The following is an 18,951-nucleotide window of genomic DNA, read 5'->3' as shown; positions in this document are numbered from 1 at the left end:
GAAATAATTTAAATGTCTTTTTTGCATTGGAGATTGGACAACAATTTCAGTTTAATATTTTGTTAATAAAATATTCGGAGAATACATTTGGAGAACTTTGTGATACTTAATTGATTCAAAGAACTTTTGGGTCTTAAAAGTAGCTCCATCATTTTTCAATAAGTTTCAAATGTGGTTGCATAAAAAACTCAGTATGTACTACCATTGAATGAATTTAGTGTACTCAAATTGTCAGTCTCTTGTAAGGTGCCAATTGTTGTTTTTATTTTTCTCGAAATTTCGCACTTGAGATATTTTAAGCTTGCTAATTTCATATCGGACTTCAAAGCGCCAATTGTTTCATAAGAGCACAATAAGGGGTAGGCAAAAATTTAGCATTTAATCTTTTTAGTAGCACGTTTTGCATTGTTTCATCATCAACAGGGAGCAGTTTTTTCTGTTCATTCCAAGAGAACTTCACTGAAGTTCCTACCATCTGCTATTCATGAGAAGTTTCTGTGGTCTTTAGCTACGATTTTACTACCATCTTCTATCTCTTTTTATTCATCTGAGATGGAAATATAATTGTTTCCACACCTGAGACTAGGAAACTTATATTCCAATAGTAAACTAACATAAAATAACTATTTTCAAAACAAATTTTCGGACTGAACACTATGATGATGCCGTTGGTTTTGTAAGCTCGAGAATCAAAGTTCCAAAAAGCTCCTGAAATAGAAAGTTTGAGTTTCTTGTTCAAAGTTTATACAGTTTTCTCGAGTCTTACTATCAAATTATTCCGATTTGTTTTTTCAGTTTGTTGTCTGGATTTCGTTTGCTAATTTTCCGACTCAGTGACCCTCGTATCAAGACAAATTGACTGAAGATAGACTACTTGTTGTTTCTATATAGCGTCTCTATTGCTTTTTTCTTAATTTATTGATAATTCTTGATAATTTCAGAGCATGAAATGACAGAGCTAGTCACAGCAAATACGCTCATTGAGTTGCTTGAGAGATTGAAAAGGCTGCAAGGGGAGCAAATATCTAAACCAGTAGAAAGGACACGCGATGATATTTTAAAATGGAAAAATTGGATCAATTCTCGGGAGTTGAAACGTAAGTGCCACCGATATTTTCCATGCTTGCTTGATGGTTAAATGGATAATGTAGCTCTTTCGATACTTCTTGACCATCTAAATTATTGACTACCAAAAAGTGTTACAGTTCTTGCTGATATAAATGAGTTTTGGGCTTTAACTGGCGGTGACTATTGTTTGTTACTGAACTGAGATATTGTATTGACCTGAGATACGGTATCCGACAAAGTCACAAAATATGCTTTAGCACTTAGAAACGATCACAGAAGCATCAAAGAACTACGACAAACTTTGCCGGATAATTTTGACTGGCATATCGCAACTGGTTTTAACCAGTGTGGCTCAGCCGGGCAGATCAGACCCGAAACAACGGTATCACATACGTTGAATGAAGGACAGGGCCAAAGCCATTCAATTAGGGAGAGTGAAATATCTGTTTCTGCAGAAAACGATGCCCCGCATACATCACATGATGATACAATGTCCTCTAGCATTACTTTACGAGAAGGTAATTACTGCCCATATCTATCAATGGCGATAAAAGATAACAATTGAACGTAAGCAAACCATTTTTGTGGTGTGACTTTTATTATGGTTGCGAAGCTCTAAGCTGAGCGGAGCTATATTGCGGTGCTCTTGGTTTTTTTTACAATTCAATGAATTCAATTTTCATGATTTTTGAAGTCAAATTGGAGTAGTAATTTTGGTCACGCCGAAACAGGAATTGGAGCAAAAAAGCGAGTAGTTTTTTCACTCTCGCATTTTAAAGTAGAGTGAGAAAACTGTGTTTGAACCAAATTTTCTCGCTAGTGGTTTTTGTTCAAATGCAGCATTTTGACACTGATTTTCAGGTTTTTTAAAGTTTTTGATCTGATTTTTTTGGAAATGGTTTTTCCCAATGCACTGATAGTCCGTTCTAGGTCTAATTTTAGTTTAGTCAATGAAAATTTTTTGAATTGTACGTCAGGACTTGTCCTGCTATGTTTTTTTGTTTCGCCGTCTGACGCTTTTTTTCGTTTTCATTTGTTCACACCTCAAAGCTGAAAAGGTTTTCTGAATGACTTCTACCCCTCACTAACTGCTTTTGCGCGCGTGACGTCATTTCTCACTCTCTCTAGCAAAATGTTTTTGCGTGATTAGATTTTGATCATAAGTGACTTACCTCACTTATGAGGTCAATAAAATTACTTCAGCACTCGAAAATTTAAGTTTATTTTGAATTAGTTTAAGGTCAAAGGAACTCAAATGTGTAATGAGGGTCCCTAATGAAAAGACTTCTGCGCAATGAATTTCAACAAGCTTTTTAATTTATCGCTTAATTTTTTATTTAGCTTTTCGAGCGGCGTCGATAACTTTTTCAACTTATATCTCTATCTGTTTATCTCTATCATACGGCACGCAAGTCAATTCTTTCGCAACTATTCCCGCAATCTGCCGGCTATGTTCTCTAATTACTACAGAAAATGATCAGACATTAATTTTTCAGAGCTGAAATTTCGATCTTGCGTAGCTGTGCTCCGTCAAACAGGAGTTGGGACCGATCCAGCTGAGTCACTTGTAACAGACTGGTTCCTTTAAAGTAGAAAGTAAGACCCATTGTTGACTAAGTTTCAAAATCGTAATCAGCCGTCGACGATACATTTTCAATTTTTGGTTTCTCGAGGGATAATTAAGGCTAAAATATTCCAAAATTTCCCCTCGGCTTCGGCCAGATTACTTGTATACGTTTAGAAATTCAATTAGTAACATGATAATAACCAAACATTTTGTTGATAGATGCAGACTGAAAGCGAGGCTATTAATGTTCTCGTGATATTAAGTTCTACGACTCGATCAAATTTCCTTGCTGTCGTTTAATAACGCTTGAAAAGCTCAAAAAAGTATTTATCGTATTTGTTAGAGAAAAGGTGAAATAAATGGAGAGAAAATATTAAAATTTTCGATACTAAAATATTTAAAATATCGTGTACAATTTTTTTGGGGTTGAGACTGGTGGTCAGGCCTATTTCTGCATTTAATTGTTTTTAATGACCACAAGAGGTCTCTAATATAACGAATTCTGTTACTACTAGGGCATCGTGACTGAAATGTAATAGTTTCTATTGAGTGTTCCCATAGATTTTTGTGCAGCTGAACACAATTGGGGGAAATCGGGATAAACAGGAAACGCTCAATGGTCGTTAAGTTACATTAATTGCCTTTCTGGCTCTAGTAGATCCTCAAGTGCTTATTGACCTAAAGTTGTTGGAAAGTTGTTGTTTTTTGTTCAATGGGTCTGAAATGAGGTTGGTCAAATTTCAGGATTGTTCCTGATATATGTTTATTTTATGTCTTTTTTTCGAGCTATATGTTTAATAGCCACCGTCAGCCTCTCAAATGGCTATTATTTAGGCGCTCTCTTTTTTACAATTCAAAAAATTTGAATTGTATTGGGGCGCTGTCTTTTTTTAAGATCTGTGCACACATTTTCATGATTTTTGAAGGCAAATTTGAGTACTGATTTTGGTCACGCCGAAACAGGAAATGGAGTGAAAAGCGAGTGGTTTTGCGACGTAAAAATTTTTGGCTCTAATTTTAAAGTAGAGTGAGAAAACGGTGTTTGAACAAAAATTCGCTTTCTCGCTTTTGGTTTTTTGTTCACATGCGGCTGATTTTTACTGTTTTTTTTTTACTGTTTTTGCACTGATTTTTACAGTTTTTTGTTCGATTTTTTGGATTGGATTTTTTAAATGATTTTCCTAATCCATTCCTAGTACACTCTAGGCCTAGTTTTTTTGTTTAAACCCAATTTCAATTTTTTACTAGTGGTTTTTATGTTTACATGCGGCTTTTTGACAATTATTTCCTGTTTTTTTTTATTGATTTTTTTAGAATTGGTTTTCGCAATTCACTCATAGTCCGTTCGAGGTCTAGTTTTTTGCTCAGTTGATAAATATTCTTTTAGACTGCACGACAGGACTTGTCCTGCTATGTTCTTTTAGTTCGCTTTACCTTTTGATCACGTTTTTCGTTTTACATAAGTCACGATTTTCACGCTTGACTTTTCTTACCTCACTTACCGTTTCAACTGAATGAATATCAAATTCTTTCACGCATTGAATTACGAAATTTAATGAATGCGGTCAAATACCAAAGAGCAAAATGAAATGAAACGGCATAAACCGATAAAGCCCGGTCATTAAGTCATTGTGCATTAGGTTATCAAAGTTCATTAGAGTGATTGCTAGCTGACTTCAGTATTAACCAAGAACAAACGGGTCAGCCGAGGCCTAGAACAGTGATTTCGTGAACCTAATTTTCACACAACCTCCATCCTTGCCAGAGTTGATCGAGAAGTTCAAAGAGAAGTAGTTAAATGCCGAAATGCTTTTAGGGAAAAGAGCTGTTGTCAGCAAGTCAGGATACCGAAAGAATTACGCGAAAATTGATGCAGGCTGACAGGATCTCGTTCAAAAGTACCAGTATCTGAATTTGATGGATTTTTTGAGAGCCTGCAGTTTTGGTTTTAAACTTAAGAAATGTTGATGTTGTTGTAATCCATTTGTTTCTGTAATTTAATTCCTTCATTTTCTATTTTTAAATAGCAAAATAACGATAGAAACGCTCTGATTATTGGAAAATATCTATCATTAACAATTTTGAATTTTTTTGTTTCTCTCACATCAATTGGTAGCTGGGTGCTCCATGTTTGACCCCCTTTTTTCTAGTCTCACCAGTTTTCTGATCCGATTAGCCCTCATTTTTCTATTTTTGCAAATTTTTTACCGCGAATTTACGTTGATTTTGTTCTTCAACTTCAAAGCATCCTTTCTTGATTAATGGTGTGTTTTCTACGTTGATTTTGTTCTTCGACTTCAAGGCATCCTTTCTTGATTAAAGGTGTGTTTTCTTTTTGATCTATGTAATTGGCGCATTGACCGAGACTGTTTCATCTGGGACTTTTTGCAGTTTAGGACTATTTTGGCTGGGACTGTTTTATATGTTCGCCTTGAACTTACAATAGTTAACGTGTACGGTAATGAAATGTTGAATAGGCGAAGTTAGCAATGATCAACTTTCGGCTACCTTGACCAAACTGTTAGATGAACAAAGGAAGATCCAATCACAGTTGCAAGAAGACATGAGGTCACAAGAGAATCAGTTCAAGCAACAAATGGCAAAAATAGCCGAACAGCAGAGGCGATTAATTGAGAGAGATGCGTTGAAAGATATTATTCATCAGCAGCAGCAAATCTTAAACCAACAAATGCTCAATGCATCGGCGGGTACGTGTTTTCAACTTAAATTTCCGAGAAGGGCGTTTGATTGTTCTCAAACGAATAATTATTTAGCAACGTATTAACTATTTTAGCCATTACTGAAGATGTTGCCCCCACTCTCCCGTTGTTCTGAGAGCAATTCGCCCGACGTAAGTCGGTTATGTTTAATAGCCACCCTTGCACTCCTAGTTTTACAATTCGAAGAGGAGTTATGGTGATCTATTTTTAATAGCAGCCGTCAGCCTCTCAACGGTTATTATTTAGGCGCTCTCCTTTTTTAAATTCGCTTTACCTTTTGATCGCGTTTTTTAACACTTGATGTCTGACGCACTGTTTCAACTGAATGGATTTCAAATTCTCTCACGCATTGAATTACGCAATGTTCTGAATACAGTCAAATTCAAATGAGCAAAATCAAAAGAAACGGGATAAACCGATAAAGCGCGCTCATTAAGTCATATTGCATTAGGTTATCAAAGTTCATTAGAGCAATTGCTAGCTGACATTGGTATTAGGCTTAATAGTTTTCAGTTAAGAAGCTGAATGAAGTTTATTTTAAGAATCTACCACAAATTAGAACACTTTTTGACATTAGAAAAACAGAAAATCGGTCAATTTCTATTTCTTTGTTTGTCTCAACCCCAATGTGCATCAAGCGCGTCAACTGAGGCTATTTTGTGGCAATTTGCTGCCTGTTTTTTAATTGGTGACTTCTATTTTTAGCTATGTGTTTTAGAAATGCTTCAAAAGAAATGTTTAGGTCAAGGCAGAGAGAGAGAGAGAGAGAGAGAGAGAGAGAGAGAGAAAGATAACTCTAGTCAAATTTTGGCATATTTTTGTTTAAGTGTTTTGCCGATTTTTTCTAAATAAGCGTTTTTCTATTGCTTTTCTTGTTCATCATTTAATCTAGAGCTATTATATAGGTATTAGGGTTTTTGTTACTAAGAGGTGGAACTTCAAGGTTATACATGGCCATTTTTACTGAAAAAAAGTACGTAAGTTTTAAATTTTTATCGGGTTTTTCGTTGTTACTTTTTTGATTTTTGATTAGCATTTTTCGGACTAGCTTTGTTTTGTTTATCGAGCGCCCAGCAGGATGGTTTTAAGTTCCCTGGCCTAGTTGTAGGGAGGTTGCTTCTTAACTTTTTTTCGGCAATTTCGTAACAATTGTCATTTTTCCTTTCCCTATCCTGGTTTTTCTCTATGTAACCGCTGTGTCTCTTGTTTTTTTTTATCAGATGGTAGTCATTTATTGAAGGGTGACTATCTGTAGTGGAAGCTGTTATGCCAATAATTGTTTTGGAGTCGCAATTTGTGAAAGAATTTTTAATAGCCGCACAGCGATAGCTGGGGCTATTATTGGCCTTCTCTTGGTTTTTTTTTTATTTCGTCGTCATGATTTTTGTTACGACCATATGACGTCACAGCCACTTTTTGTTCATTCGTTCATGCAATTTCAACTGAATTGGGTGCGTGACGTCATTTTTCGCTCTTAGTGGAGCGATTTTTTTTGTTCATTCGCGAGATAAAATGTTTGGTCACACTTGACTTACCTCACTCTCAAAAATGACTTCCTCACTTTGAAAGTGACTCTTATTTACTTTAACTCAAAGAGATAAGGTCAAATGGGTGTGTGTCACTCTAAATGAAGGTTATTTGAGATCAGCTAATAGAGGCAGCAATAACTAATACAGATTTTTATTCAAAATATAACAGATCAGCCTTCAATGAAAAGACAATTTTTTTGGTCTGTCTATCTTTTTTACTGTTTTTTTTAGACTGCCGATCTACGAATCTATTGCGGCTATTTTCTGGCAATCTGCCAGCTTTGTTTAGATTTGGTTAATCATATTTGGCTTCACTCACGTTTTTTTATTACCGTGAATTTTTCGAAATGATTAGTGAATTAATTATTATGTTGATTTCATTTAGTAAGGGGATGGCTATTGAATGTCTGCTGCTTGCTATTATAGCGCGCCTATTTTTTACTTCGTCGACCACAATTTTTTTCGCTTTTCCTCATTTTGCCGCTTTTTTTAAGTATAAAAAAATACAAATTCAGAAATAGAAACAGGATAAACCCATAAAGCCCATTTTTAGATGCCCAGTGCTTGAACTTTGTTCTTATAAGCCTTAGTTGCCACCTCTAATGCTTATTGGTATTGATACTAGCCCCTTTATCCTCTCACTATGAAACAGGAGTATGTTCAACTACGAAATTAAATCGAAATAGTTTGCACTTTAAAAATGTTCTTTGTACAAAAAATCAATTTTTTTCTTTATCTTCTATTCTTTCAATCCGAATCCTGGTTATAGGGGCTGGTGGCTATTTTCCCGGCAACCTGCCGGAATTTTTTTTACTTCGTATGCTCAGTAACGTAATCTAAAATGAAAAGATTCAGCATCAAAACACGGAATCAAAATAGAAGCGGGATAAACCCATAAAAGGCATTTTTAGAAGCCTGTTAGTTGAAGTTTGTTCTTATGAGTTTTAGTTACCATCTCAAAGTAGTTCGCACTTTAAAAACGTTTTCTGACATCAATCAGTTTTTCCATTTTTCTTCTGTTCTTTCAATCCCAATTGGGGTTATGGGAGTCAATGGTGGCTATTTTCCGTCAATCTGCCGGGAATGTTTATACTTTAAGTCTAATTTGGAACTCATGCTTGAAGGAACTCGAGTCCGAGTTTTTTGGTCTGATAATTCTCTACGAAAGTATTATCAATTGGCCTTGAAAATTTTCTAGCCAATTAATTATAGAAATAAAAAAACAAAAGGAATTTCATCTGCTCTTTCCATTCTTTCGTGGATGTTAAATTTTTACCCAGGGGTTCCAATGATTCCTAACGCGCCCTTCATGGCTCCCAACCTTGTCAATCCTGCTCAAAACTCACCCCTATCTCAGCCACCTCCTCCAACATCAGCCATGAATGCCATGTCATTCAATGGAACAAACAACATTACCAACTCCTTACAATTAGTACCACCAACTTTATTCAACCCTGGAGCATTGACAGTTTCTAACCTGGGTTTCACTGGTGGTACTAGCGCGGCAGCTGGATCTCTTTCAAGTCCTTTCCTGGACCTCGTGTCATCGAACTCTGGCGCTGCTCGAGGTCCAATGCCTTCAATATCTTTGAACTCCACGCGGTCAGAAATTATGGAAAATTGGGCGCCCGCTTCTCAGTATGCAGGACCTTCCATGACATCTAAAAGTTCGACTAAGGTTAATATCAAACGTAATCTTTTTGTGGGAAGGTCAGACGTACGATGGAAGTTTCTTGCAATCTCATTTTCTGTTACCAATAGTGTGGGCTAATATGTGTGATTTTAAAAGGTTTTTCTGGATGCCAAGTATCGAAATGCTCCCTGCGTAAGATACTCTTTGCTGATTATGGTATTGTTGCAAAAAATGGCACTTAATTTTCTCATTCTGTCAACTTTTTGTTTCGACTGGTGGATTCCTATCATGTCAAATCAGTAATTGTTCAAAACAGTATTTTTTGTCAATCCGTCTGTATAATTGTTTTGTCTCACAAGACTTACCTCACTCACAAATTGATTTTCTTCTTTCTCTTATGCCTGCCTGCCCTCTACTTTTTAAATAGGGAACGTCCAAGTCAAATAAGGTATCACACTCTAATTGAAAGGTTATTTGAGAGCATCTTTAAAGTACATAAGTCGAAATCGATTAAAGGCATCACATCAATTGGTAGAAAAACCAATGTTTTACTTTATATCTTCATTTTTATAGCCGACTACAGGTCTATAGAGCAATCGGTGCCAATTTCTGGCTATTTATTTGAGCTCTAATGTCATTTTTTGTTCAATAGCCGCGAAGCGATAGCTGTGGCTATTATTGGCCTTCTCTTGGTTTTTTTAAGACTCGAACAGGAGTATTGGTTTTCTTAAGATTTTTTTTAACGGAAGTACTATTTGTTCAGGCGGCGTTTTGACCTAACAGGGAAAGTGACTAAAATTGCCGTGTGAACTGACTTTTTCTGAGCGAGAGAAGTTTTTTGTACATGGCGCTGCGTTCAGTGAATGACTTTTTGACTTTGAAAAAAGTTTGGCGCATATAGATTGGCGCATATAGATGAGTTTTTAGCCGTGTTTTCGTCCATTTGGACCAATTTTTTATGGTAACTTGATTTTTTAGAAGAAAATTTTAGTCGAAGACGCATAAATGTGCAACCATCTGAAGTTCTGAAGTCGATACCATAATGTTTCTGAGAGCTTAATAATGCGTTTCAAGTGAAAAATTGGCCCATATTTCTTCTTTTTTCTTCAATTTTTGGCTTTTTTCATTAATTTCGTAATTTTTGGCTCTTTGAGTGGACTTTAAAACGAAATTTAGTAAATATGTAAATTTTTCAACTTATTTTTAATAATTCCTGAATTGGATGCCTCTTTCACGTGAGGTGTTTTTTCACGTACAGGTGAAAACTGTACACGTACTAATCCGTTTCTGGCAGTTTATGTCAAAATTTTCTAAGTTTTTTATTTGTACTTTGAGTTTATTTACCATTAAATGTCTTTTGGTGAACCATCGGGGTTTCTGGTTTCGTATTGTTGCTAATTGCATTTTTTTGGCGATAACTTAAAATTCAGTAAAAATTTTTACCATATTTTGAACATTGTTTTTTCAATTTGTTTTACTGTTCCGCAATTGAGCTGTTTTCACTTCGTACTGAGACAAGATGGCTGTGTAATTGTCATAAACCTCGATTGCTTAATAACTTCTAATCCATGTTTTTACCTCAATTTTTGTATTTTGTTTTTTAATTAGTTTCCAATTTAATTTTTTGATTTTTCAGAAATTGCGAATTTTTTTTTTAAATCTTTTTCACAATGTATGTATGCTCCACATTCTAGTGTGTTTCTTTCTGACATTCTCCTAACACCTATATTTTATTCGGCCTGCCTTTATTCAATTGAAATTTATCGATACGAACAAATAGTTTTTGTCTTTTCCTTTGAATTTTTTAAAGTTTTTTTGTTTGCAAATGATTTTATTTGAAATAATTTGGCACGAATTTTTGCTAGCGTCAATTTTACTAAATTTGAACAATTTTCTTTTCCTGTAAATTTTCTTAGGGCTGGGTTTTGGTAACATACGAATTTTGGAGTTTGAATATTGTTCTGTCTCTTTAGTCTTTTTCATGATTAATATCGATTTGACTATTTTTTGGTCATTGTTTAGTTTTGTCTCATTCTTTATGATTTAAAACAACTAACGTTTATAGTAATTGATTACTGTTTTTATATTACAAAATGGTGTTTCGGTTGAGAGAATTTACGGAAATTGATGATAAATTTTGTAACAATTTTTGGCTATTTCTTGCAGTATTCACATTTTTTTCCAAAATTAAGTTTTTGGGAGCCTAAAATGGCTTGACTTTTGCTGCTCGTGTGCTTCGACATTTTCAACGCCGTAAACAATTTGTCTTGTTTTATAGATATTAATGTAATTTTTTAGTTCAGTTGGTTTGGTGGGCTTTCTATTTTTTGACTGATTTTTTTTTCGAGTCGTTTCCAGAATTCTCCCTGCTATGTTTTTGATTTCGTCGTCAATATTTTTGTCAAGATCATATGAGGTCACAATCACTTCAAATCTGCTTTTTCACGCGTTCATGCAATTTCAACTGAATTGCGTGTGTGACGTCATTTTACACTCTCAGTTGAGCGAGTTTTTTTTCATTCGCATGATTGTTTTTGTTTACACATGACTTAACTCACTCTCAAAGATGACTTCTTCACTTTGAAATTGTTTTTTGTTTACTTTAATTCAAAGAGATAAGGTCAAGCGAATGTTTGTCACTCTAAATGAATGTTATTTGAGAGCAGCTAATAGAGGGTTTATAACATCTCAGCCCTTAATGAAAAGAATAAGTTTCTTTTTTTGGTGTTTTACTTTTTTTGAGACTGCAGATCTACGAAGCTATTGCGGCTATTTTCTGGCAATCTGCCAGCTATGTTTTTTATCGCTCTTAAAAGTAGTTTGTAGCTATTCTTTTAGTTCTGTTGGTCTTTTTTATATGATTTTTGTTGAAGCGATAATTCGGTCTGACCGTTTTTACGACCGGCCAAGGAATAATCGCTGAAAAACTGTTCATCTTGAGAAACTGGGTGAGCTGGTGGAAAATAAATTGCTGAGCATTTCTCCTAATGCTTTACTAGTCTCTGTTTGTGATTCACCGAATTTGCCCAGAGACAAATCCACGGTGTGAACCGCGATTCTTTTTTATAGCTGTTGAATCCGCACAAAACCACCAGACCATGCTCCACTAAACTGTACGGCGTTGGTGTAACTTTGCCGTTTAAAGAGCAACTTTAGGTGGTTTCGATACCACTCCCTTTTTGCTGTCCTTATTTTAAGCTTCTCCACCTCACGGATGGAAGGTACGCTACCTAAACTTATGCCAGCAACTAGTGGAGCTAACTGTTTGCGAGTCGTCTGTGGGAAATTCACCCGACATTAGTTTGTTACGTTTTTATTGCCAAACAATATTGTACCATCTTTGAAAACCTATTATCTAAATGAGGATATACTTCAGCTTAACAAGGGCTCCATACCTAGCTTTGACCTCAGGCCACCGAGATGAAACAATGTTTGCTTTTTTGCAATAGAGAGCTGTTATTTACCTACTCTTGTTGTCAATATTTTTTTACTACTATGACATGTTTACTTCAAAGAAATTTTTGTTCATTCGCTAGTTGAAGTTTTTTTTACTACGTTGTATGGGTAGTTTTCCCTCCTATTGGAATGAGTGACTTTTTGCTTGCCGTGAATAACCTATGGGTCTCGCATGATTTAGTCTCTCTCAGAATAACTTCTCTTCGTTTCAAATTGCCCTCGCTTACTTCAGTGGGAGAAATTAAGGTCAGCGGAAGAAATTTTTCTTTAAATGAAGGCTATATGAACGTAGCTTTTGGAAATCTGCAAATCTCTGAATCTTAACAGGACTCTTAAGACCACACCAATTATTTACCAAAAAAACTGCAGAAAACTTATGAACTAAAATTTTACTGCTTTGATTGGAGGACGACGTAATTTAAATACATCACATTCAAATTTAAAGTCAGCGGATGGCCGGTTGATGAGATCATCTGTGCCTGAACTATTTTATCATGCCGGTTGTTGTCAAATATAAAGTTGAAGTTTTTTTACTACGTTATATGGGTAGTTTTCCCTCCTATTGGAATAAGTGACTTTTTGCTTGCCGTGAATAACCTATGGGTCTCGCATGATTTAGTCTCTCTCAGAATAACTTCTCTTCGTTTCAAATTGCCCTCGCTTACTTCAGTGGGAGAAATTAAGGTCAGCGGAAGAAATTTTTCTTTAAATGAAGGCTATATGAACGTAGCTTTTGGAAATCTGCAAATCTCTGAATCTTAACAGGACTCTTAAGACCACACCAATTATTTACCAAAAAAACTGCCGAAAACGTATGAACTAAAATTTTACTGCTTTGATTGGGGACGACGTAGTTTAAATACATCACATTCAAATTTAATGTTAGTGGATGGCCGGTTGATGAGATCATCTGTGCCTGAACTATTTTATCATGCCGGTTGTTGTCAAATATAAATTTAAAGTACTTTAAAGCTTTCTTGTTTTTAATAGCCGCACAGCAATAGCCGAGGCTATTATTGGCCTTCTGTTGGTTTTCTTTACAATTGAAAGAATTTGAATTGTATTGGGGCGCTGTCTTTTTTTTACGACTCGAAGGGGAGTATTGGTTTTCTTAAGGTTTTTTTTACCGGAAGTACTATTCGTTCAGACGAAGTTTTGACCTAAAAGCAAAACTGAGTAAAATTGCGATGCGAACTAATTTTTTCTGAGCGAGAGAGGTTTTTTTATCATGCGCTGCGTTTAGTGAATGACTTTTTGACTTTGAAAGTAGCTTTTGATTGAATGGCACATACAGATTACCGTTTTTGGCCGTTTTTTCGTCCAAATGGCCCATTTTTTTCCTTGTAATTTTTTGTAGAAATAATTTTTATTCGATGCTATATTTTAAAACTGGGAAATTGATACCAGTGTTTTGCAGAGCTTGAAAATGCGTTTGAAAATTGGCACATATTTCTTGATTTTTTAGTTAATTTTTGGCTTTTTTCGTAATTTCTTCATTTTTCGATCTTTCACCTATCTTTCTGTCAAAAATAAGTTAATATAGCAACTTCCCTTTGGTTATTTGTATACTCAACGCCTCTTTCTATCTCGATGTAATTTTATAAAACTGTATATATGCTGATCCGATTTTGGTAGTTTTTGTCCAATTGTTCTCAGTTTTTTGGTTGTATTTTGGTTTTAATTACTAGAACTAGTCTTTTTGTGCAACACGAGGGTCTTTAATTTCCTTTCAATAAAAATTCAATCATTTTTTGGTGTTCAGTTTTTGAAAAACAGTTTTTTTCTTTGAATTTTTTTTTAAAATGCGGTCTCAATAAATTATTTAACATTTTTTTGATTTCTGATTTTTCCTTTCTTGTTCCGTTCAGCAGGATAGATCTTTGTCTCGGATGACTCGTTGTCTTTACTATGTCTCGAATGCTGAACAATAAAATGTATTCGTTTTCTTCACTTTTTTAATTTGATTTTTTAACTTTCAAAAACCAAAACTGTTTGTTACTGTGTTCCTTACATTGTGTCCATATTTTTCACATTCTAGTTTGTATCATTCTGGCAGTGTCCTGGCACCTACACTTTTATTCGTTATTTTTATTTTTTTCTGTTAAATATAGATTTCAGCATTTTCTTAGAGTTTCGTCATTTCTTTGGTTTGCAATTGATTTCATTCATCATAAGTTAGTCCTGAGAGTTTGCTAGAAAACCTATTCCAGAATTTCCACTTATCGCTACTTATTGCAATTTTCTTCAGTCCTTGGTGTTGTTTTTAAACAATTTTTTGGCTCTGAGTATTATTTTATTGCTTGTCTTTTCTATTAATTTAGTATTTGAGTTTAATTTTTGAATTAGTATGAAATCAAATTGTCTGGAATATAAACATAAAGGAAAAAGTATGTGTTATGTTTGTTCTAATTGCAGTGATTACAAATCTAATTGTAGTGGTTTTCTAATTCTTAAATTTGAGCAATCTTTTTTGAAAAATTTCACTTAGTTTCTCTGAGTTTTATCTGCCGTTTGCTTTGGCGACCTTGAGATTAGAATCATGCATTATTTGAGGGATATTAATAACCTTTCAGCTTTTTCTGCTGACTAGTATTTTAGCCATCCTAATTATTTCGGAGTCTTTTAACGTTACCAAACGTTTTCAATAATATAAAAATTTGCTGCATTTTGTTTCTCTTGGTGATAGTGGGTTAAATTTCACCAGTTTTTGGATCAGACCTGGGGAGGTAATGAGTTAATGGTTCAATACGAAAAGTAATGGCTTCAGCCGCTTTCGGAATTTTTCCGGCTATGTTTTTTTAAGATCTGTTCACACATTTTCATGATTTTTGAAGTCAGGTTGGAGTAGTGATTTCGGTCACGCCGAAACAAGTATTCGGGCGAAAAATTGAGTGGTTTTGCGGCGTGAAATTTTTCCGCTCTAATTTTAAAGTAGATTGAGAAAATGGTGTTTGAACAAAATTTCGCTTTCTCGCTACTGGTTTTTTGTTCACATGCAGCAGTTTCACTTTGATTTTCACTGTTTTTTCGATTTTCTGGATTGGATTTTTTCCAACTGGTTTTCCCAATCCATTCATAGTACATTCTAAGCCTAGTTTTAACCAAATTTTCGTTTTTGGCTAGTGTTTTTTTGTTCATATACGGCATTTTCACATGATTTATTTTTCAAAAATTTTTTGATCGATTTTTTTAGAAATGGTTTTCCCATTCACTCATTGACCATTCTAGGTCTGTTTTTTGTTAAGTCAATGAAAATTCTTTGAATTTTACGTCAGGACTTGTCCTGCTATGTTTTTTTATTTCGTCGTCAAGGTTTTTGTTACGACCTTATGACGTCACAACCACTTCAAATCTGCTTTTTGTTCATTCGTTCATGAAATTTATTTAAAGCGCGTGCGGGACGTCATTTTTGGCTCTTATTGGAGCGAGTTTTTTTTTGTTCCTTCGCGTGATTTAATTTCTGGTCACACGTGACTTACGACATTCTCCAGAATGACTTCCTGACTTTGAAATTGACTTTTATTTACTTTAATTGAAAGAGTTAAGGTCAAATGGATGTGTCACTCCAAATGAAGGTTATTTAAGAGCAGCTGATAGGTGCAGCAATAACTTATATAGATTCTCAATCAAATTATAACATCTCAGCCTTCAATGAAAGGCCTATTTTTAATAGCCGCACAGCGATAGCTGGGGCTATTATTGGCCTTCTCTTGGTTTTTTTTGTTTCGTCCTGATTTTGTTACGACCATATGACGTCACAGCCACTTTTTGTTCATTCGTTCATGCAATTTCAACTGAATTGCATGTGGGACGTCATTTTTCGCTCTTAGTGGAGCGAGTTTTTTTTTGTTCATGCGTGTGATTAAATTTTTGGTCACACTTGACTTACCTCACTCTCAAAAATGACTTCCTCACTTTGAAATTGACTTTTATTTACTTTAATTCAAAGAGATAAGGCCAAATGGGTGTGTGTCACTATAAATAAAGGTTATTTGAGATCAGCTAATAGAGGCAGCTAATAGATGCAGCAAGATTTTTAATCAAAATATAACAGATCAGCCTTCAATGAAAAGACGAATTTTTTTGGTCTGTCTTTTTTACTGTTTTTTTTAGACTGCCGATCTATGAATCTATTGCGGCGATTTTCTGGCAATCTGCCATCTATGTTTTGGTCTGTCTTTTTTACTTTTTTGAGACTGCATATCTACGAAGCTATTGCGTCTATTTTCTGGCAATCTGCCAGCTATGTTTTTTAAATTTAATGCATTGCCGGTGAATTAGCTTTAAACAGAGTTTTAATTTTTGAAAAATGGGTTTTCAGGTTATCAATTACATCTTAAAAGCTTCTAAAAGACTTTGTTGCTTCCGTTTTTTTTTCTTATGAGTCTTTATGATTCAGGCTTTGTTTCAGGCATTTCTGGCTGCTACTGCAAACGATACAAACTCTGTAGCAGACGCTGCGGCAAGCGCGAGTGTTAACAAAGGGAAAACTACTATCTTACAGCACCTTCAGTCTATGCAGCTGTCAGACTCAAGCGACGATGAAGGTTTGTCTCTTCTGAGCCACAACAACACATCACTGAATCACAACACTTCACGACTGACAACTTCAGGCTGTGATAAAACTAATGTAGTGAAACAGGAATGGGCTCTTATACTGTCGAATCCTGAGCATGCTTGGAGATGGAAAATTGTTGTTGCTGTTATGAAGGTATGTATACAGTTGTTCAATTTCTGCAGACGCTACGACTTTTTGTATCAAATATTGTTGTTTCAGTTTGTATTAATTTTTGGTTAATTTGAGTTTGATTTTCTGTGGTTAAGGGACTTCTAAAATTCCGTCAATATTATCTATCAGAAGCACGCATAGAACGAAATTTGGGAGCAATGTCTTGGCTTTTTGTGGAAACTTGCTATTCACGACACAGTAGTGTCTACTTCAATGGTCATATTTAAGGCTCCGGCAAAAGGTTTGCACAATACAAACTAAATTCGGAGGACTTTGAAAAAATAATCGTCAAGATCTAAAAACGTAACGTGGTTAAAAGCGTCTCTACAACAACAATGCATAGTATTGACCCAGGTATGCAACGAACCACAAATAATCGCAAAAGAACCCTGGATGCAGCTCATGGGTCTAGTGCATTACAGGTTTTCCAGCATAAATCATGCTAGAAAAGGTGTTATTCTAAAAGTGCACACTGAACTTATGGAATCCTTAATAACGGCTTGGGTTATCCAAAACCTATTTACAGCTTTTGTAGAGCCGAACCTTGCCCAGAAATTGTATGTTTTGGAATCAACCAAACTCAGAGGCATTTTCTGGAACTTACCCTTGGCTGTCTCATGAGTGTTCCATTGTACATCGAACTGTTGATACCTGATGAAAGTTGGCAGAACAACAACCGTTGTGATATAAACTTACAACAACCCTATGAGGGGACATGTTAATCTGATGCTGCCAGATTTAAAACATTTAATTATAATTAAGTCTTGTCCAAGGTGAACTCCAGCGAGTTTTAATACCAATAGCAGACTTGTAGCAAAAGTTATGACATTGTTTTTCTTGTTTTCTTTCTGCTATCATTTGTAGTTCTACACCTTTTGTTGTAGGGTTGGATGGTGCGGCGTCTGATGCGAACTGAAAAGGTGCAAGGTCTTGTAACTACCATCCGGGATGCCCGTGATTTCCTTGCTGATCTGAGGTATGCTGAGGAGGAGTACCCCGAAATGACTGATGCCAGAGACACCCAGCTGCAACAGAGAATCATATCTCAACTCAGGGCTGCCATTTTTGAACTCCATCACGTTTTCTTCGATATTCCACTGAGGACAAAATTGGATCTAATTGCCAACTCAAGACGACACATTTTGAATAAAAGGCTGCAGTCCAATACTTCTCAATCGTCTACGCGGGAATCACAAGCAAACGTATCAGCTGCAACTTTGAAAGCACGAGAAAGGCGGCTGCATCCCTCGGGTTCTGTTGATTCAGATCGACCTCCCTCCTCATCTCGTGAGAAAAAAGTTCCGAAAAGAGTGGATTGTGGTTTTCGAGACGGCGTTTTGCCCAAAAAGGAGCCACATCCACCTGTTAAATTGGATCCAAGAAAGTTCTATAGTAAACATGGTGAGACAGATTTATCACTTACCTATAGTTGTTTAAGTAAGAAATAAAATTTTCTAAAATTAAGGTATTGATTCTGATAAGACATTGACTTGATAAGACATCGTTCAATAGTTCTTCTAGTGACCTTAATATGCGTAACAGTCGGAGATTTATAATTTTATGTGTTATAGAAGAGCAATTAGCTCTCGTAATAAATGTTTGGAAGTTAGAACAAAATTTATGGTGCGACATTTTCCTCTTACAGCATTTTCGAACTCTACAAACCTACAAGAGGGCTCTTGTAATTCGATAATTGATTCTTCTTGATGTGCTCTTTGAATTACCGTGCCGACTTGTTTTAGGGAAACATCGGCCAAAAAGCGTGGAGCGCACATAAAGTCAACTATTTTGGCCAAGATTTGAATGCTCAGTTTGAAGGATGCATTGGTTGCACTTTGGAGCTAATTTTGTTTTGTATGTAGATTCTTTAATTAGATGCTTCGATTGATTTGTAATAATTCAAATGCAAATGAAATAACGTTTTTAATTGCTCTCAAACGAAGTTTGTAGCAATTATATTAGTCCTGTCGGTCTTTTTTATGCGATTTTTCGCTTGACCGATTTTTCGTCTAACGTTTCTGACTTTTCGTCCTCAAAAACGGGACAAACAGGTATCGCCCAGCGGGCATTAAGTGCTCTTAGAGCTTTTCAGCTCTGTTTCAGCTCAAACTGTTTTGGAGACTTATACTTATGGTGTGAAGGGCGGTTCTTAGAGGTTGAAGATACCCCCAGTGTTAACCCCCTCCCCACTATTGCCCCCTCCCCCCCACCGCGCTGCTGCCCCCCCCACCCCACTGTTGCCCACCCCA

At 35.6% G+C, this 18,951-nt stretch overlaps 1 protein-coding gene across 1 annotated transcript; it reads left to right on the top strand.

Moving 5' to 3' along the window:
- The first annotated feature begins 937 nt into the window (after positions 1 to 937).
- On the top strand, positions 938 to 18,620 carry LOC142358592 (uncharacterized). Its single transcript, XM_075410020.1, has 7 exons — positions 938 to 1,097; positions 1,326 to 1,586; positions 5,113 to 5,343; positions 8,165 to 8,562; positions 16,385 to 16,684; positions 17,587 to 18,103; positions 18,445 to 18,620. Exons 1-7 carry the CDS (start codon positions 950 to 952, stop codon positions 18,477 to 18,479), a joined length of 1,890 nt encoding a protein of 629 aa, XP_075266135.1. The 5' UTR covers positions 938 to 949; the 3' UTR covers positions 18,480 to 18,620.
- Positions 18,621 to 18,951: the final 331 nt, after the last annotated feature.

The sequence above is a fragment of the Convolutriloba macropyga genome, chromosome 2, assembly GCF_964194025.1.
Source record: "Convolutriloba macropyga chromosome 2, txConMacr16.3, whole genome shotgun sequence".
In the NCBI taxonomy this organism is placed as follows: Eukaryota; Metazoa; Xenacoelomorpha; order Acoela; family Convolutidae; genus Convolutriloba; species Convolutriloba macropyga.
The sequence above is the reverse complement of the archived record's forward strand: the minus strand, read 5'-3'. Positions and strand labels throughout refer to the sequence as shown.